The 21,651-nt window shown below is 43.4% G+C and overlaps 1 protein-coding gene across 2 annotated transcripts in view; it reads left to right on the forward strand.

Moving 5' to 3' along the window:
- The window catches only part of LOC138978733 (sodium/glucose cotransporter 4-like), a 75,780-nt gene that overhangs the window by 42,657 nt on the left and 11,472 nt on the right, over window positions 1-21,651 (forward strand). For both annotated transcript variants that reach the window (XM_070351525.1, XM_070351526.1), the window contains exons 6-8: window positions 2,504-2,701; window positions 3,720-3,941; window positions 5,728-5,865. In XM_070351525.1, coding sequence (XP_070207626.1) covers window positions 2,504-2,701; window positions 3,720-3,941; window positions 5,728-5,865 — 558 coding nt within the window. The remainder of the gene's footprint in view (window positions 1-2,503; window positions 2,702-3,719; window positions 3,942-5,727; window positions 5,866-21,651) is intronic.

Genomic DNA, 21,651 nt, shown 5'->3' on the forward strand with positions numbered 1-21,651 from the left:
TGACTTCTGACTTCTGACTTTTGACTTTTGACTTTTGACTTCTGACTTCTGACTTTTGACTTTTGACTTCTGACTTTTGACTTCTGACTTTCTCTCTTTTGACTTTTGACTTTTGACTTCTGACTTTTGAATTTTGACTTCTAACTTTTGACTTTTGACTTTTGACTTTTGACTTCTAACTTTTGACTTCTGACTTCCGGCTTTTGACTTTTGACTTCTGACTTTTGACTTCTGACTTTTGACTTTTGACTTCTGACTTCTGACTTTTGACTTTTGACTTCTGACTTCTGACTTTTGACTTTTGACTTTCTGACTTTTGACTTTTGACTTCTGACTTTTGACTTCTGACTTTTGACTTTTGACTTCTGACTTCTGACTTTTGACTTGACTTCTGACTTCTGACTTTTGACTTGACTTCTGACTTTTGACTTTTGACTTTTGACTTTCTCTCTTCTGACTTTTGACTTTTGACTTCTGACTTTCTCTCTTCTGACTTTTGACTTTTGACTGACTTTTGACTTTTGACTTCTGATTTCTGACTTTTGACTTTTGACTTTTGACTTTTGACTTTTGACTTCTAACTTTTGACTTTTGACTTTTGACTTCTGACTTCTGACTTGACTTCTGACTTCTGACTTCTGACTTTTGACTTCTGACTTCTGACTTCTGACTTTTGACTTTTGACTTCTGACTTTTGACTTTTGACTTCTGACTTTTGACTTCTGACTTTCTCTCTTCTGACTTTTGACTTCTGACTTCTGACTTTTGACTTTTGACTTCTGACTTTTGACTTTTGACTTCTAACTTTTGACTTTTGACTTTTAACTTCTGACTTTTGACTTCTGACTTTTGCCTTCTGACTTCTGACTTTTGACTTTTGACTTCTGACTTTTGACTTTTGCCTTCTGACTTCTGACTTCTGACTTTCTCTCTTCTGACTTCTGACTTCTGACTTTTGACTTTTGACTTTTGACTTTTGACTTTTGACTTTTGACTTTTGACTTCTGACTTTTGACTTCTGACTTTTGACTTCTGACTTCTGACTTTGTCTTCTGACTCTTCACGAACATTCGACCTAGACACAATCATTTGTCGTAGTAAGCGTAGACATCCGGTCTGCTCCCCGCCTAATGGCCGATGTCTTCCGTCTTCGGGGGACTACGTGGGTTTAAATTTGGAGTGGTCCTTCTCCTAGAGGAGTTTCCTTGCAGGGATAGTGAGCCTCCTCTGCCCTCGTTTTAATTTTGGAGTGATCTTCTCCTAGGACAGCTGCCTTCCAGGGTTGACGAGCCTGTCCTGCCCGGCTATTTTACCCATAGTTGGGGGTTGGTTCGTGGGCACCAGGGCGTATCCACACGCCGGTGGGCCTGCAAGCCACACGTCTAGGGGCCAACCTCCTCCGAGTCCTTGTAGTTCAGCCTGGGTCCTTTCGGTACCCAGTTCACGCCTGTCGCCACGATGGAGGCACTACAAAGGGCTTGCTGTGGAGAGGTTATGTACTGGCAGGAGAGACTGACGCAAGCTGCTCTCTTTTCGCGTTGTCCTGAAAAGGACGGTGCTAGCCAGCGGTGAGGGCTGAAAGCGAGAGGTGACAAGCACAAAACACTTCGCCAACACACTAGACACATCACACAACCTTTTCACTTTTGCCTTCTGACTTTTGACTTTTGACTTCTGACTTTCTGACTTCTGACTTTTGACTTCTGACTTCTGACTTCTGACTTTTGACTTTTGACTTCTGACTTTTGACTTTTGACTTTCTCTCTTCTGACTTCTGACTTCTGACTTTTGTCTTCTGACTTCTGACTTCTGACTTCTGACTTTTGACTTTTGACTTCTGACTTTCTCTCTGTCTCTCTGTCTCTCTGTAAGGACGGGGGTGTTTTTCCTACCTCGGAGGAATTTCTTTTTTTTATTAGGTCACAGGCCTGGAAGACCCAGGTGCAAGACGAATAATTCATATCACTGAAATGCGTGTTCCCCGTGCACCACCCAAAACACGCCCCGAGGGGCTCCGCCTCTACAAGTCGTGTCAAAACCATTCGTTCGGGTGTCCAGGAGTTTTCTTCTTCAGGCCACTGGCGCTCGTTCTCCCCGCAAACGCTACTTGTGTCAGTACGAGCGACGACGCCGAACGACAACACACCTGTCTCGGTTCAGTCGTCGTTGTCGGTCCCGTCTTCCCCGCAACGTCTATATTGTTTGTTCAATTAGCCTTGCGTATGAACATACAGTTTACGAATCGTCTAAAGTTATTTTTTCGGGGTGGAAGAAAGACCTATTTTCATTCATTCATTCATTCATTCTTCCGTTCGTTCGTTCGTTCGTTCGTTCGTTCGTCCCTTCGTTACTTCCTTCGTTGGTTCGTTCGTTAGTTCGTTCGTTCGTCCTTCATTGATTCATTCAAACTGATTTTCTACTACTTCTATCCCTGTGAACCCATGTATGCCTTGTCACAAACTCCCATCCCACAAATCCATCCATGACAACTTCTCTCCCTCAGAACGTGACCCACGCTAAGATGGGGTGCGTGCTCGCCTCCTACCTGAAGATCCTGCCCATGTGGCTGATCGTCTTCCCCGGCATGATCTCTCGCATCCTCTACCCCGATGATGTGGCGTGCAACGAGCCTGCCCGCTGCCAGCAGATCTGTGGCAAGGACAACTGTGCTGACATCGCCTACCCCTTGCTCGTGGTCAGGGTGAGTAGATCGGAGAGCATTATTCGGCGTCTGTCTGAACATAACATATGTTACGTCTGACTGAAGTTGGTTTTTCCGGTGTATTTGTCACTACCCGGCTTATGGGAAACGGCGTTCACGTACGAGCTTTGGATAAGTTGTTCGTCTTCATTTTCGTTTCTTTTTGGCTCACGAAGTGTAGCCTATGCGATGCTAACTTTTGTCTGTCTGTGCGTGCGTGCGTGCGTGCGTGCGTGCGTATGTATGTATGTATGTATGTCTGTGGTAGAAACTGTAACATTTGAAGACGTCATATGACATTGACGTCACATTATGACGTACGAGGGTTAGACGTCACGCGATGGAATTACTGAAAAGTCTCGGTGATTGTTATTTTGAGCGGGCCGAGACTATTTGGCAGTCGTGTCCATGTAAGTAGGCTACATGCAGACAGACAGATCTAGATCTAGTGTCTCGCTTTCTTGCACAGTTTCACCTATGCTCTTTCTGTGTGTGTGTGTGTGTGTGTGTGTGTGTGTGTGTGTGTGTGTGTGTGTGTGTGTGTGTGTGTGTGTGTGTGTGTGTGTGTGTGTGTGACGGAGTGATTGAGTTTGTGTTACTGTTTGTCGATTTCTTACGTGAGCCTTGAAGGCTTCGCCTCTTGTTATTATTTGATTGTTTGAAAATGTTTAGTCCTGCTTTATCCGCCCGCCCACCCATCCAACAGCCAATCAATTAATGCATCCATCAATTCCTTTGTTAGTTCTTTCTCCCGCCGATCCATCCATCAATCCATTTATCCACCCATCCATCCCACCCATCCATCCATCAATCCATTTATCAATCCACCCATCTACCCATACATCCACCAATCCATCCAAACATCCATCCATCCATTCTTCCATCCATCTATCAGCCCATCCATCTATCCATCCATCCATCCATCTATCCACCCATCCACCCATCAACCATCCATAGGTACATCCGTCCGTCCATCCATCCATCAACTATCCATCCACCTATTCACTGTATCCTGCAGCTGATGCCAAACGGCGTGCGAGGGCTGATGATGGCGACGATGATGTCTGCACTCATCTCCTCCCTCACCTCCATCTTCAACTCCACCTCCACCATCTTCACCATCGACATCTGGCACCGCGTGCGCAAGAGCGCGAGTGACGTGGAGCTCATGCTGGTGGGCCGCCTGGCCGTCCTCGTCCTCATCGTCATCAGCATCATCTGGGTGCCCGTCGTGCGCCAGGTACGTGGGGGTCACGCAGTATTGGCGCCGGTAATTACCGGTATTTTACCTGTTGAAATGAGAAAATACCGGAAAATAATTGGCTGCCGGTATAACCTACTGGTTGATTTTTTGAACTACCGTTTTTTGACTCACATGCGAAGCAAAAGTGAGTCTATGTACTCACCCGAGTCGTCCGTCCGTCCGTCCGGCCGGACGTCCGGCCGTCCGGAAAACTTTAACGTTGGATATTTCTTGGACACTATTCAGTCTATCAGTACCAAATTTGGCAAGATGGTGTATGATGACAAGGCCCCAAAAAACATACATAGCATCTTGACCTTGCTTCAAGGTCAAGGTCGCAGGGGCCATAAATGTTGTCTAAAAAACAGCTATTTTTCACATTTTTCCCATTTTCTCTGAAGTTTTTGAGATTCAATACCTCACCTATATATGATATATAGGGCAAAGTAAGCCCCATCTTTTGATACCAGTTTGGTTTACCTTGCTTCAAGGTCAAGGTCACAGGAGCTCTTCAAAGTTGGATTGTATACATATTTTGAAGTGACCTTGACCCTGAACTATGGAAGATAACTGTTTCAAACTTAAAAATTATGTGGGGCACATGTTATGCTTTCATCATGAGACACATTTGGTCACATATGATCAAGGTCAAGGTCGCTTTGACCCTTATGAAATGTGACCAAAATAAGGTAGTGAACCACTAAAAGTGACCATATCTCATGGTAGAAAGAGCCAATAAGCACCATTGTACTTCCTATGTCTTGAATTAACAGCTTTGTGTTGCATGACCTTGGATGACCTTGACCTTGGGTCAAGGTCACATGTATTTTGGTAGGAAAAATGTGTAAAGCAGTTTTTAGTGTATGATGTCATTGCTAGGTTTAGGTCAAGGTCAAGCATGCGAGTCGTATGGGCTTTGCCCTTCTTGTTTCGCTGGTAAAACAACAAAACCAGTACTCTGAGTTGACTCTTACTGGTTCCAATGACCAGCCTACCGGGTTTTTTCTGGATAGTTTTCATCATAAAAGTTTGAGTACCGGTTTGAACAAGTATTAGCGCCATCACTGGTCACGGTCAAACCTGCCCAGCGTTGATGTGCACGAGAAAGGTTTTTTGTAATTTTTTATAATTAATTTTTTTAATTTTTTTTTTTACCTTAGTTGCATGCATATTTTTTTGCCTTATTTATTTTTCTTGGCACGAGAAAGTTAATTACCAACCGTTTGGGAACCAGCTGCGGAGTCGGATTGGCTGAAACCTCAAACAAAGCTCAGTCAATGGGCGAATTCCGGAAATATCTCTGTTGGGATTTTTATCGGTTATGGATAATATCGAACAAATATCAACTGCCAATCGGTCAATTATCAAACCAACCAGTCGTCGGTAAATCAATATCTCAACCAATCAGTCAGTCAATCAATCATCACACGTAGGGATCAAATCACCAAAGGGAAGTAATTAGCGCTCTAAATGCATACGGCATGTGTAATGGAGTAAGCGAGAGTTATACGGAACCAATCTCCTGGCACCTGAGAGAATAACAAGCATTGACATGAACAAGCGACTGTCATCGACTTCCCTTTGGTTATTTGATCTCTAAATAGTGCTCTGCCTCATTTGTTTCAGATTTTCACACGTAGTGCTTTTGTTGCCGGTGTAACATGAAATTTTTACTCCACGAAAAATTTACTCCGGAGTAAAAATTTCGTACGAAATTCTCCGGAGTAAAAATCGCGTGTGAGTAATTTTCTCGTGTTACACCGGGGTGTTGTTCTTTTTACAGAAAAAGACACTGTTCGACTACATCCAAAAGATGACGGCCTACCTGGGAGCCCCCGTGTGTGCAGCCTACGTGGTGGCCGTGCTGTGGAAGCGGGCCACGGAGCCTGCCATCTTCTGGTCCATGATGGCTGGTACAATTGTAAGTCGCGATCCTCATGGAGGGGTCTCGTCGAGAATGTTGTGTGCCCTACGTTTATTTTGACATGCAAGTCCATGGGGTTCGTCTTTGGCATTGAAAAGAAGGTCGTGTGTGTGTTTTGCGTGTGTGTGTGTGTGTGTGTGTGTGTGTGTGTGTGTGTGTGTGTGTGTGTGTGTGTGTGTGTGTGTGTGTGTAAGCCGATTCGTGGCAAAAACGCAAAAAAATTGTATTCTTTGGTCCATGATGGCTGATCAAGTGGTTAGTCCTCACAACTGGGTCTAACCCACTTGAAATCACGGTCCTAGTTGTATACTATGGTCTTGCGGCATGGCGCGATCATCACAAAATATTTCACCGAATGTTCATACGAGTCGGCAACTGTTAATCTATTTTATGTTGTACGTCATAGTAAATCATGGCTCAGAAATCGCGATTTGTGAGTTCCACGAAGTAGTTTCACAGAGCGTGCGGCTGATGGGGTCTATGTCATTGTCGACAAAAAGAGTGGGATTCCCTGTAGGTAGACTTCCTGTAGGGGGATTCCCTTTATACAGGGAATCCCACAAGTGGGAGCTCTTGTAAGCGTTTTGCCGATCTCGCTGAAAGTCACATGATGCTTTGCGACATCGGTAGAATTTGTTTTTCGATCTTTTTTGGTATTTCTTAAAACATTCGAGTATGGTTTGCAATTTTGATTTAAGGTGTTACGAGTGTGTTCAAGTTGCGGTTCTTGCTAATGTTTTCACTCACTGAGTTACTTGCCTTGATTGCGACGGCGTATACGCACGGTCCCGTGTGCATTCGACAGGGGGTGCCCAATATGCACGGCTAGAACTAAGATACTTCTTGATTTCAGTAAATAGTTTCATTACATGTCAACTAGTTTGTTTTTAAATGATTTTTTAGAGATCGCCAAATGGTATTGTGTGAATAACATCATTCGGTCGATTGTACGCACGGCGCCGTGCTTCTAGTAGCTCTCAGTCCATTCCTTCTGTCCGGTATGGAAACAGACGTGTTTCTGGCGAAAGAATCGGCGTTTTCAACTCGCCATATCTTCATATTCATTCGGACTAGAACAACGAAATATAACTTTCTTGTAAAAAATATCCCGAGCCTTGCGACTCTGGTAGTCATTTTGTTACGCGAAGCGGCCTTTGGTAGGTACGACAGTTTTAGTCACCCAAGTAAATATAGATCTAAAACGCACGTGGACGAGTGTTTCAATGGCGTATTTGAAGTCTGTAAATGTTGTGATTACAAATCATTTCGGGGCACCCCTCAGTCTATACGTACAGGAGTTGTTCTTCAGTACTGGTGACAGAAAGGGGGAAAAGTGGTCAAAATTCAAATCTCTAGTTTTGTTTTTGAAATATTGCTTTTCATAAAGCAGAAATACTGTAGCATCTGTTGTACATAAGAAAAATCACTGGTTCACATGGTTCCTACATAATCTAACTTTTAAAGCTGGTTCTTGTGTGTCTGTGTGTATGTTTGTATGTCTATGATGACGATAGGACCCAAAACGGCTGCACGGACTGAGACAGGAATTGCAGAGAATGTTCTTTGCCACTCGAGTCGTGTCATAAGGTACTTTTGGAATAGCAAATTTGAAAGGATTCTTCAAAAAACAGCGGAAAACATTATATACCCTGTGAGCTATCGAGGATCCTCCCCGTCTGGGCTGTCGAAACATGGTCTTGTTTAATAAAAAGACGTTTTCAAATGCGGTTAACGGGGAGATAAACTCGAAGCACATTTAGCGAAGTTATGTTGCCAAATCATCAAAGATCAACATTTCACTACACGGATCGATGCACACAGTCGAAATAGATGTGACTTTCACACGACCGAAGACTACTTACTAGCAGACTAGCAGACGACAAGATCTAAATATTTAGATCAGTGAGAGCAATCCGTTGAAGAACAGTTACTCCGCTTATTCGTCGATCTTCAGTTAAGCTTATTTCCCCTGCCATAAGTTTCCTTGCAGATCTGCAGTCGCGTAGTGAAATGAACTAGTGTCATCGGAAGATTCTTCTCAGTCAATGATCAAAGCACAGTAAGTTCTATGCTGACAAAAGTCACTTTCGGACAACACGACGATTGACTTAATTTATGAGCCCAAAGGTAACAATATCGACAAGAATGTACGCATTTGACATTAAATGAAACATTCATAGACAGTTTCCAACTCACCAGATCTGCCAAAGAGCCGTCATTTGTGAAAAAAACGATGATTTTAATCAGACAGGTATCGGAAACAAGTCTTGGTCACCTGCGTTATTCCTTCCGAGGCGACGTGACGGCGCCACATTTGTTTGTTTATGGCTGTTTATCGCGAAACAACACAGTTGAAATTTGTGTGTAAAATACCACAAATGTGTGGTGAATCAGTTCGTCATCTGGAGTTACTTTGAATCGAAGGCGAGGGTAACCTGCGTTATTTGTGTGACGGCGTGAACAAATTTGATTGCAATATTTTATACAGAAAGTAAATTTCAATGATTCTGGCTCAGACTTGTAGATCTGTTATGCAGTGTTGTATCTGCTTTTCTGCTATGAAGCTCATTTGGAGTGATACGCTGATCGAAGTGGGGTACCCTATGTGGGACATCAGCCGTATGCAGATTACGCCTCAGAACACTCGCATTTCACAAAGACAACAATAATTTGAAACATTTCAAGAACTGCATCAGTTTTATTAGATACTTGTAGTGTCCTGTATGCAGACGATGCATCTAACATGTTGGGAATTATCTCCCTTGTTTGACTATTGCTTGCTGGTTGTAAGCCGGGACACATCATGGAAGCATACATCTGAATACATGATTGGAACTCAGAGTTCGGTTGTCCATTACCTCTGTTCTTAGAGAACGTATGGTGTTTGAGTGTGTGCGAGCATGGGCCAAGTCACATACAACAACACTACAATTGGCGACGAGGATAAAGGTATTTATCTTGTGTAATTCTTGTCGGACTTACGGTGACAAGAAACGTGCGCACCACGTGTGACTGAGAAAATGGAGAACATTCCATGTGTCAGCGTGGTATCGGCGAGATGGGAGCGATGGGGGAAGAGTTTCAACATCTACCTGGTTGCATTGGGGGATGTTGCGGGTGCAAGAAAGAAGGCACTTTTGCTTCACTGTGGAGGGTCGGAACTGCAGGAGATTTTCGAAACGTTCGAGTTTGCTGGGGATGACGTCACACCGGATAACTGTACCAGGCATGAAAATTCTCCGTATTTTCCGTATTTTTGAATAAAATAAACCGGTTTTTTTCCGTATTTTTTCTTTTTTATTTATTTATTTATTTATTTATTTATTTTTTTTTTCCTAGTCATAGTTATAGTAAAATAGTTTTGGGGCCATGTTTGAATCCAATTTTAAGGCTCAGATAGCCCCAGATTGCACCAAATTGCACCCTTGAAAAAAAAAAATTCCGGGGGGGGGGGCATGCCCCCGGACCCCCCTAGAAGTCTTGGCGCTTTGCACCTGCGAAACTTGGCGCTACGCGCCTGCGAAACTTGGCGCTACGCGCCTTCGAATTTTGTTTTCAGTATTTTCTTTTTCAGTTTTCATGCCTGTGTACGTACGCTCTCAATAAGCATTTCGGTGCGCAGCGAAATGACACTTTTGAAAGAAATGTCTTTCGACAGATGGCCCAAAAGGAAGGTGAAGCTACTGCACAGTTCATCACTAGACTTCGCCAACAAGCAAAGCATTGTAACTTTGGACCAACCCTGGGTGAGAATATCAGAGATCAAGTAATCGACAAGTGTGCTGACAAACGTTTGAAGGCCAAACTTCTGGAGAGAATGAACTTAACTTTGCCAGTACTGATGCAGATTTCACAGGCGCATGAAGCTGCAAGTGGGTTTGTCAGACAGATGACGCCTTCAACTTCAACTGATGCAGCAGATTCTCAACTCGTTGGAGCTGTGGGTGGTAGATCGTCGTCGAAATATGTGAAGGAGAGACAGACCCATGCCTCTAGACACAAAGTGGAGAAGAAAAAGGGTGCTTGTTTCCGATGTGGACAGAACACTCACCATGCCAAGGATCCAACATGTCCCGCCATGGGGAAGACATGTAGACTGTGCCAAAAACTGAACCATTTCGCTGTTGTGTGTAAAAGTGGCAAAAATACTCGAGCGAATGCCTTGAATGTTGTGCATGATCATGATGATGATGATGATGATGATGATGATAGTGACTATGACTATTCTTTCAAAGTGGGTGACAGAAAACTGGAAATGATACATGTTGTAGTGGGAGGAGTTCAGATCTGTGCAGGCATTGATTCCGGGGCTAGTGCTAACGTTTTAGACAAACAAAAGTGGGAGGCTTTGAAGAAGAAAAAAATTGTCTGTAAAACAGAAGCAAAGAAAGATGAAAAAGTCCTGTATGCCTACGGATCTGAGCGGCCTCTTACAATAATTGGTACATTTGAAGCTGAGGTTTCTCTGTCAGCGTTGCCAGATCAGAACAAGCATGTTGCCAAGTTTGTTGTCATTGAAGAAAAAGGAATTTCTCTTTTGGGGAGGGAAACTTCAGAAAAACTTGGTGTTCTGAAAGTTGGATTGCCAGAAGAAATACATGCTGTTGGTTCTGTTTTGACAGAAAGTACAGAGAAGCCTGAGATGCAATTTGACAGTTTGTACGATGGCAGGGGCGGACGAGGGGGGGGGGCACAGGGGGCACGTGCCCCCCCCCCCCCCCCCGAAAAAAAAAGAAGAAAAAAAAAGAAGAAGAAAAAAAAAGATTTTTCTATGCTGATTCTATGACCATTTCTAAGTTCAAATGGCACCAGATGGCACCATTTTGCTTCTTTGGGCAAAATTTTTTTCCGGGGGGGCATGCCCCCGGACCCCCTAGCAAATTCGGGCGCTTCGCGCCCATCACATTCACTTTCGATTCAAAGTGCCCCCCCCCCTTACAAAGCAACTGATCCGCCCCTGGATGGTCTTGGCAAACTGAAAAATCACAAAGTGACGTTGCATGTGAAAAATGACGTCAAACCAGTCATTCAGGCCGCGAGACGCATTCCGTTCAGTCTGCGTTCTAAAGTAGAACAGAAAATCAAAGAACTGACAGAGCTTGATATTATTGAGCGTGCCGAGGGGCCTACATCGTTTGTAAGTCCCATTGTTGTGGTACCAAAGGCTCAAGGGAACGACATACGGCTGTGTGTTGATATGAGACAGGCGAATGAGGCCATAGAACGGGAACGGTTTCCCATGCCGACTGTTGAGGAAACGCTCCTGGAGATGAACGGCAGCAAGTTCTTTTCAAAACTAGATTTGAACATGGGATTTCATCAGTTAGAGCTAGACGCAGAATCGCGACCGATCACAACTTTTGCAACACATGTCGGTTTGTTCCGCTACAAACGTCTCATGTTTGGAGTGACAAGCGCTCCAGAAATCTATCAGTATACGATTCAAAACGTACTCCGCGATTGCACAGGCGCGCGAAACATGACGGATGATATAATCATCTATGCCGAGACACTAGAAGAACATAACCACAGGTTAGCCAAAGTCTTAGCAACACTGAAAGACGCAGGACTCACACTTAACAAGAAGAAGTGCATTAGTGGGGCTCCTATGTTGCAAAATCATTCAAATCATGCAACAAACACCAAATTAAGCAAATATGAAGAGTTTTATGTGCTTAACAAAACCTGATACAGAGCCATCGCGAAAAATAAAAAATGGGTAGTTTTTAAACAATTTTTCAAAATGGCCGCCAGTGTAAACGGTTGGGTATGTTAGGCATATTTCACTTCATGTGATTAACAGCAAATTTGGCGTAAATGGACATTTGCTTTTGCTTAACAAAACCTGATACAGAGCCACCGTGAAAAAATTAAGAAATCAGTAGTTTTTTTACAATTTTCAAAATGGCCGCCAATAAAAGGGTATTTAGGCATTTTTGATGCTACAAGACATTCTCTTGCAATAGAAACTAACACAAACACATTTTTAAACAAAACAATACATGTATTGTTGGTGCAGAGAATGATTGGACGGTGTGGGTGGCAGGGTTGAAGAATTTGTGGATTACCTAAACTGTGCAAAATTAAATATATTGCACCAATTTTCATACCAAAACGAAAACATTCATTCCTGTGCTGTTATATTCAATGTATGCTATTGAGGGCACTCAACTTGGCTAACTGGAACACTTTTAAGATAAAAGGTGGCCTTTACATGGGTTATTTGACCGCCGCCCAAATAAGGGTACCCCCAAAATAAAACTGATAAAAATGTAATGTATCAACTCAAAAGTCGACTAAAATTCATAATCGCTGTATTTCGAAAACGTTGTTTGTTCTCATGTGTTTACACAACTAGCACATTCCGGCAAGTGTCTATACTCAAAAGAAACTTTGGCAGTACTTGAAACAACCATCTGTCATATATACATGCGAAGTCAAAAATATGTGGGATGTAAGTCAACAAACCTGTGGCAGTTTTTAAAATATTATTTCGTGAAGATTTGAAAGTGTACTCAAACGGTTGAACTACGCCTCGTGCGTAGACACACATTCCTGAAAGTTTCAACACAACCCACTTGGTCATTGCTAAAATACATGGATTTTAGTTGACTTGGGTATCCCTCAAATTTGACACATAAACATCTCATCCGTGAGATCGACACATACATCAGTAGGTACAATGGCACAACACTAGAAATATGCAAGATGGCGAAATAAAACAACCTGTTCTGGATGGATAATCAAGTTGACTTTCTCTTCGTATACAACAGTGACCCAGTTGTGCCTCAGGAATTGTCGTCGGCTTTTTAAAAGGTACCCGAAGTTTTTGTCACATCTCTTTGTCACGTCAAGGGTATCCTTATTTTGACGGCGTAAATGATGATGTTAAAAAAAATGTGCCAGATAGCGAAGATGCGAGCCTTTAATGGCATAGACAGTTTGAATAAAATGACACAGGAATAAAAGTTTGAGTTGGGGTATGAAAATGGGTGCAATAATATTTTTGCACAGTTTAGATGCTGACAGTTTTCACAGGCATGCAAGCACATTTGCAGAGAGCTGTGCTCTGCAGTCCTTCTTAGCAGCATTTGCAGCGTTTTGTTGTACAGCTCTTCTTGCAGGCACACCTCATGAGTTCTCGGCACACGCTGGATACCTCTTGAAAGCTCGTCCAGAATGACTCCCACTTTCCAGCCTTGAACTGCCAGCCCACAGAGTTTGGAAGTCTAATAGGTAGATGGCTCTTCTCAATCTCATGTCCTGCAGCAGCACCTCACTTGTAAGGGGATTATGGTCAATTTGGCAGCTCTTTTTACTGAAGAGGTACCGTCTAGCACTGTTTACACCCAGTACGTTGCTGGTTTTGTCCTACAAATGTACACCAAAAAGCTCTTGTGCTGCCCTGTCAGTGGTACTCAGCTTACAAAGAGGAGCAAACAACCTGAAGAAAGTTTGAGTGACGTCTTCAAATGCTTGCCATACTTCCCAAGCCTTCTGATTCCCCAATACCATTGAAGAACGACATAGTGTCACAGCCTGTAAGGCTATGCAAAATGGGCAGACAGGGTGACTTCTCTTGGCCAATGGCTTTGGCAATGTGGCGATACACTTCACGAGCAGAAAAAAACGCAACACAGCTGGAATGAGAAGCAGACTGTCTGGCCTCCTCTACATCCATGGTGCAGGAAATCAGCCTGTGGTACCCTTCACACAAAAGATGAAAAGTGACATTTTTATTTGAATGTATTTGAATAATGTTTACTATCTCAGAGAGTCGGTCAAAGCCGGGTTAGCAAGTCTTCACACAACAGACCAAAATGAAAGAAAATTGTATTTCATGAATTCGTATAATTCTTACTGTTTCAGGCAGTGATGTTCCCAGGGGTCGGCCCTCGGCCCTGGGCCGGATACCTTGGTCTAATGACCGGTACCTTGTGTCTCTGGCGGACAAATGTCCGATAAGTTTATGTCAGAGACGGACACTGACCGATCGTTTTATTGCCACGTCGGACATGGCAACATTGATCCGTTTATTTAGATCAGGCATCAGATGATACGTCTCCTAATCTCCGAATCGGCAACGTCGTCTGTTGTTTGGTTTAGTAACTTCGCCGTTTGAAGACCGCGCAGTTTAAGAATTTCCGAAAGTTCAACTTCCGGTTGTATAGATTCTAGAAACTGCGAATGCGATCATGCCGCCTGCGAAGAAATTGAAACCGGACAAGGACCAACCCAAGCTGTGATTTCGACAGTCAGATCATGATCAGCCGTCAAGTGTGACTGTGACCGGACCCACTGTGACTGTGAGTTCGAAAACGGCGACGACACCACCACGGACGTTTGTGCCTTCATGGCTTAAACTTTATCCATGGCTAAATTTCGATGGCGAGAGAAAACTGATGTTTTGCACAGTGTGCATTTCAGCAAACCACACACACACACACACACACACACACACACAAGAACTAGAAGAAGGCAAGTTTGGAATACAATTACAATATATTTCTCTCTCTGGTGTGTGTCACAGTGTGTGTGTACCAAAGGAGGATGTGGACGGCTTATTTCTTTCCACGTGAAATGACCGATTGTTTTTTTACAGTTCAGGACAAATGTCCTATACTTTCAGCAAGGCTAGGACATTTGTCCTATAAGGACAAAATCCAAGGAACATCCCTGTTCAGGTTAAAAAACAAACAAACACAGTTTCCAGTGACCCAACTGATTCTGGAATCTTTCTGACCGCTACATTTATTCGCTTCAAACAGTCGCTAACAGAATGTTGACCATAGTGAGGGTTCGTACGTTAAACCCATCAAATTCACAGAGGTCGCTTACAAATGATGTGCAAACATGTTCCAATTAATACAAATAAAAAAATCTTACTGTTAAGATGTATTAGGTAACAAACCTTGATACAGTAGTACTAGTGAAATCGGCTCCCTTCTGTGGCACCGGAATAAATGCAGAACGCTTGTTCCCAGGAACCGGCATGTGGTGTAACTCTTGTACATATCCTGTAAAAATAAAATTCACACCAATGCACGGTCAACTTAAAATAAGCAAAAGGATGAGATTGAGAAACAAGCAACAAACCAAAATTGTAAAACTCAAAGAGCGGTACCTCTTCATTTTTCAAAACCACTTATCTCATTTGATTTGCATACACTGTATGCTTTTGTCTGTTACCTACCGTCTTTGAAAGTTTGATCACAACACTGTAAAGACATGGGGAGTGGAGTGTTTTTATCTCCAGCTGGTCATCCTACTATCTGGCCTACCCTCACTCAGTTTTTGACTCTACCCCTCCCCACCTTATGGAAGTCCTTAACGTAGGCAGGACTAATCATTTATCATACCATGAACAATCTCTTTCTCCTCGCCTTTTATTCAAAGTTCGTTTAATCTGTTTAAAATCACCAGCGTGGCGATCATGATTTCCTTACTTGTAATCAACAGATAGATCTAGATCTATCAGCATCACAATTCAGCTTGATGAGCTATTGCAAGATTACTCTGCATTTCAGCGCTTCACCCGATGAATAACAGACCCCAGGGGAGAATTAAACAGTAAAATGATGTGACATTGGTGAATGGATGCGTATTCTTGAAAACTTACCTTCAGAAACGTTGTTTTCGCTCAAATCAAAACACGCAATGTTGCGGAGGCCGCCATCTTGAATTTTCATGCTGCGGATATATAAAATTCTAAAAACGATCAAATTAAATACCAGAACACAAAAATACCCATAAGAGTATTTATGTCATGCATGTGTTATCAGCAGCCAACTTCTGGTGCATGGTAAACCATTGAATTTTACATTTGCTGAGTTGGGAATATTTACTGCTGAGCGCTTTTGGTACGAATTTCGTCTGCTGTAAATGCAGCCTTTTATTCCCTATTAAAGACCAAAAAAAACGATTTCTGAAGTGGCTCTGTATCTGAAATCCCTTAAATAATTATAAGGAACAATACCACAAAGTATGATGTTTGTTGCAAGATGTGAATGATTTATGAGTGCGTCTGCAACATACGAGCCCCACTACATTTACCGCATGACAGAACTACAGTTCATGGGCTTTCTGCTCTCAGAAAAAGGGATTGGGCCCACATCTGTAAAGGTCGAAGCAGTGAAAAATGCACAACCGCCAAAAAGTGCATCTGAGGTCAAAAGTTTCCTAGGTCTGGTAAACTTTAGTGCGCGTTTCATCAGTCATCTTGCGACAAAGTCAGAACCGTTGCGAAAACTCACACGCAAAAACGTTCAGTTCAAATGGGAAAAGGAACAGCAACAAGCGTTCGATCTTCTGAAGACGGAGCTTGAAAGTGCAGGTACTCTCGCTTACTTTGATCAAAAAGCTGAGACAAGAGTTGTCGCTGACGCGAGTCCAGTAGCTCTGGGTGCAGTACTGGTACAGATCCAGAATGGAGAAAAACGCGCAATCTACTACGCAAGTAGAAATTTGACTGATGTAGAACGTCGGTATTCTCAAACTGAAAAAGAGGCCCTAGCACTCGTTTGGGCATGCGAGAGATTTCATCAGTATCTCTTCGGAATGGATTTCATTCTTGAAACTGATCACAGACCGCTGGAGTTCATTTACTCAAAACGCTCAAAACCGTCTGCGCGCATAGAAAGATGGGTTCTCAGGTTACAGAACTATCACTTCACGGTCCAGTACAAACCTGGTGCCCAAAACATAGCGGATCCGTTGTCACGTTTAGTGAAGCATGATGAACGTAGCCACAGGCAGACTCAAAATCCAGCTGAAGAATACATTTCTTTTGTCGCACACACTAGCGTTCCATCTGCATTGACGATGCAGGAACTAGAAGAGGCGTCAGAAATTGACACAGAAATCATTGCGCTGAGGCAGTGCATTCAGACAGACATATGGCAGAACTGTCCAAACCAAACGTACAAAGCACTCAAAGATGAGTTCACTTGTTTTGGCAAGCTAGTGCTTCGAGGTTGTAGGATTGTCATTCCACATGCACTCCGACATCGCGCCATGAAAATAGCTCATGAAGGTCATCAAGGCATAGTGAAGACCAAAGAGAGATTGCGAAGCAAGGTCTGGTGGCCAGGAATTGATCACGACACAGAAAAACAGATCAAGGCATGTCACGAATGCCAAATTGTTAGCCAGCCAGCACCACCTGAACCACTGAAGTGTAGGAAATTCCCGGACGGCCCTTGGGAAGATCTAGCCATTGACATACTCGGACCGCTTCCGACTGGAGAGTCCATTCTCGTTGTAGTTGATTACTACAGTCGTTTTTTCGAAACGGTCGTTCTGAGGTCCACTGTAACGAAGCAGATCATTCAAGCGTTAGACAACATTTTCACAACACATGGTTTGCCCGTTACCCCAGAGACATAGATAGAAGAGATGCGAAGCGCTGTCTTCCCGCTTGCGTTATCCTCGCCTACGGCAGGGGCAAGTAATCCTCCCACTAGCGCCAAGCTGGCAATTGTTCGCGCGTACTCTTCGCCTACGACAGGGGCAAGTAATCCTCCCATGACTGGCGCCAAGCTGGCAATTGTTGTGTTTTTAAAGAGTTATAACTGTTTCATAGAAAATCATAGATAATAAAACATGCAAAATGTTGATTATTTGCACTCAAGAGAAACAGAAAATCACAAGAAGAAGACTATTGCATTATTTGGTGATTAGAAGATGAATCCTAAAGTAAGCAATTTCGCTCATTTCTCCTTAAAAACTTTTTATTCACACGCCAGTGTATGTGCGAGAACCACTTGAGTGAGACTTATAAGCATCAAATTTAATTACAGCGCGTCAAAAATTATACAAACAGATTAATGTATACACCAGTAATGCATTTGCCAGTCAAGGGAAAGCAAAGTTTCGCACAAAAGAAAATATTAGCTCCCAAACATTGCCTCCACGCACAATGGACTTAGAAACAATGGCCGCAAGAACCGAAGGAACCGTTTTTGACTCACTTCGGGAAGCCAATCCTCTCAAATGCATTCGTGTGCACACTATTGAAGCTGCAGAATATGAATCAAGTTTACTTACCACTGATATCTCTCGTCTGAAGCTGGATATATCCAAAGAAATATGACAGAAAAGCACTTCAAATCGGTGTCAGAGAGCAAGCGAACAACAACTTAGTACGGGATGGCGCGAGGTCACGCTGACCGAGCGCGGCCCGCGTAGCCTAAGAGTTCACGCGAGCGGCCCTCGCTTCGCATCTCTGTATGTATGTCTCTGGTTACCCTCACTTCTGACAACGGACCTCAGTTCGTTTCTGAGGATTTCTCCCAGTACATGCAAACGAACAACGTTGTGCACATCCACACAACACCGTTGTGGCCACAAGCCAATGGCGAAGTAGAGCGTCAAAACAGAACACTCTTGAAAGCCATTAAGATTGCACATTCAGAAGGAAAAGATTGGAAACGGGAGCTGAACACATTCCTGTTTGCGTACCGCACTACAACACATCAAACAACAGGAGTTAGCCCCGCAGAACTATTGTTCAAACGTAAGCTCCGAAGCAAGTTACCTGAGATTGACCGAGACACAAAAACAACACTCGATGAGTCAGTTCGCGACCGAGACAAATTGAAGAAAGAACAAAGGAAAGAGTATGCGGACACAAAACGAAAATCACAGACATCAGAAACAAGTGTTGGGGATGAAATCTTACTTCAGAAAAAGAAACAAGACAAGTTCAGCACTCAGTTTGAACCGGAACCATACAAGGTGATTGAACGGACAGGAACACAGGTCACAGTTGAATCGCAAGGTACAGACGGAACGTATCACACACAAAGCCCTATGTCAGGGAACAGTCATTAGATCCAGATGATTGTGAAAAACACACTGACAATTCTTCAGTTGAAAATGCATCAATTGGAAGCTCTGAAACCGATACACCCGCTGTTCGTGTTTCAATGCGTCCGAGACGAATGCCGGAAAAAACTACAAGATTATGTTGTCGGACTCATTCAACATTAAGAATCAGAATAGTTTGAGTTTATATGTGTGTGCTTCTAAAATGGGAATTTTCATGTATCTGTTTATTCTGTATGGAAATAATTACATGAAACTGTTGTCTGTATTTTAAGGCTCTTCGTTCGATGATTTATTGATGTGGAAATATCAAGATTGGTTTTGACTTCTACAAATCTCGCAGGTCTTTTATGCAAAACAGACTCAAAATTGCATTTTTCACGCAAGTGTAGATGACGAGACTATCGAAGGAATGGAATACACTTGCCTACAGATATAATAGACAGATACTGTCTATTTATATCTATGACTTACCCTAGCCCATATGTTAGAATAAAGAACATACTTTGCTCTTTTGAATGATGTATGATTTGGCACTGTACACAGGATTTTAGACCTGCCCCCGAAGTCATTTTTCCATAAACCCGTCAAAAAGCTCACTCTGTTTTGGCCGTAAAAAGCGCCCAAATGCAGTCAATTTCTAACCTGTGTCGTGTGTTCGAAGGAGTACATCTCACCTCAAAGAAATATATTTTAATGACCCGCTAAATGAACGTTTTTTTAGTGTGAAATAAAAGCCGGAGATTTGCTTCGTTTTTTTGCTGCGACACAAAACCAAAACCAACTATAGATCTGCGGTGACATTATGAGTTCGTTTTCGACATTGCAGTGAAGTTGCGTGGATCTTCGACGATTCCCGTTCGGTTTAATGTGGATGGAGCTTTGATTGAATGTAACTGCTTTGAAAAGTTACAACATGAGTCCTTGGGATCGATGTTTTTCGGTAAACTTCTTCGTATCCTTGACTTTACTTTTGACTTGAACAGATCCAGATCGGCTGGGGCTGTTGATCGCCTACACAGATCTATATGAAGTTGACTCGACACGGCGAACCGCCGAATCCGTGCCCTCTCGTCGGTCCTACCCCCAAATCCCTTACCAGCCTCAGACCCCACCTCACCATTCTAACCTCACTGGTGCACTATGTGTGATTATCCCTTCCTCATGTGTGTGTGTGTGTGTGTGTGTGTTGTTTGTTGTGTGAGTGCGTGCAGGCGGGCGGGCGTGTGTGTGCCCGTGTGTCTTTGTGTCTGTGCATGTCGTCTTGAGTGCGAGAAAGCGAAGTTTTGAGAAATAGTGACAGATAAATAGTTTAAGAAAGGAATCTACTAAGTGAGAGTGGGCGTCCATTACGGCATTGCGAAGCGGACCTGCGCATCTACCCGCTTTGTTTGTCTGTTTGTTTATGTGTTCGTGTGTGGATGTGTGTGTGTGTGTATGTGTGTGTGTGTGTGTGTGTGTGGACAGATCTTCATGAAACTCCGTCTCCAGTTGGAAATGTCCTCCCTGTTGTGGATGGTAAGAGCGGGGTTTTGGTCAGGGAGGACATTTCCAACTGGAGACGGAGTTTGAGGTAACGTGATGCATTATAACTGAAATACACAATTAGTAGTGTCCCAATATGCAAGTGTGTTCGTATCATCAACTGATAACAAGAAGGGCAAAGCCCATACGACTCACATGCTTTACACATTTTTCCTACCAAAATACATGTGACCTTGACCCAAGGTCAAGGTAATCCAAGGTCATGCAACACAAAGCTGTTAATTCAAGACATAGGAAGTACAATGGTGCTTATTGGCTCTTTCTACCATGAGATATGGTCACTTTTAGTGGTTCACTACCTTATTTTGGTCACATTTCATAAGGGTCAAAGTGACCTTGACCTTGATCATATGTGACCAAATGTGTCTCATGATGAAAGCATAACACGTGCCCCACATAATTTTTAAGTTTGAAACAGTTATCTTCCATAGTTCAGGGTCAAGGTCACTTCAAAATATGTATACAATCCAACTTTGAAGAGCTCCTGTGACCTTGACCTTGAAGCAAGGTAAACCAAACTGGTATCAAAAGATGGGGCTTACTTTGCCCTATATATCATATATAGGTGAGGTATTGAATCTCAAAAACTTCAGAGAAAATGGGAAAAATGTGAAAAATAGCTGTTTTTTAGGTAACATTTATGGCCCCTGCGACCTTGACCTTGAAGCAAGGTCAAGATGCTATGTATGTTTTTTGGGGCCTTGTCATCATACACCATCTTGCCAAATTTGGTACTGATATGCAGAAGGTGGCCAACATCGAACCGTTGGAAGACAGACGACAGGCAAAGCTTCTGATACAAGGAGAGAAGCACAAGAGACTCGAGAGCCATCCGCTCCACAACAAGTTCCAAGCTCTCACCAAGAACCGCTTGAAGCGCCAGAGCCCCAACCATCAGCTGAAAGCACAGCAGAGGGAGAATGCTGACATCCTTCAACCCAGCCCTGACCAGTGCGAGAGGCTCAATCCAAAGCCGTGGTCTCCCCAGAGTCAGAGATTCCATGTAAGGATGTCCATTCCTGGCATCTCTGGAAAACAGCAACAGAGTGATGCAGCCCTCCGCTCCCTTGCCCTGGAAGAAATACACAGGAGGTACCCAGCCAGCAAGTGGACCCACGCTTATACAGATGGTTCGGCAGAGTGCGCAACCAAGAACGGAGGAAGTGGCGTCTTCATTCAAATGCCAGGAAGACCCCCAGAGACACTGACCACACCATGCGGTGTTCTCTGCTCCAACTTCAAAGCAGAAGTTGTTGCCCTCTATACAGCTGCAGACTTCCTCACCTCTCTTGAGGAAACCTCACCCAAGGTTGTCTTCCTCTCTGACTGCCTGTCCGCACTACAAGTCCTCACAGCCCCTGCAGAACACCTCGTGGAAGAGCTGAAGAAGTCCCTGAACGACTTGTCCCAGAA

Source organism: Littorina saxatilis, linkage group LG10, assembly GCF_037325665.1.
Source record: "Littorina saxatilis isolate snail1 linkage group LG10, US_GU_Lsax_2.0, whole genome shotgun sequence".
NCBI lineage: Eukaryota > Metazoa > Mollusca > Gastropoda > Littorinimorpha > Littorinidae > Littorina > Littorina saxatilis.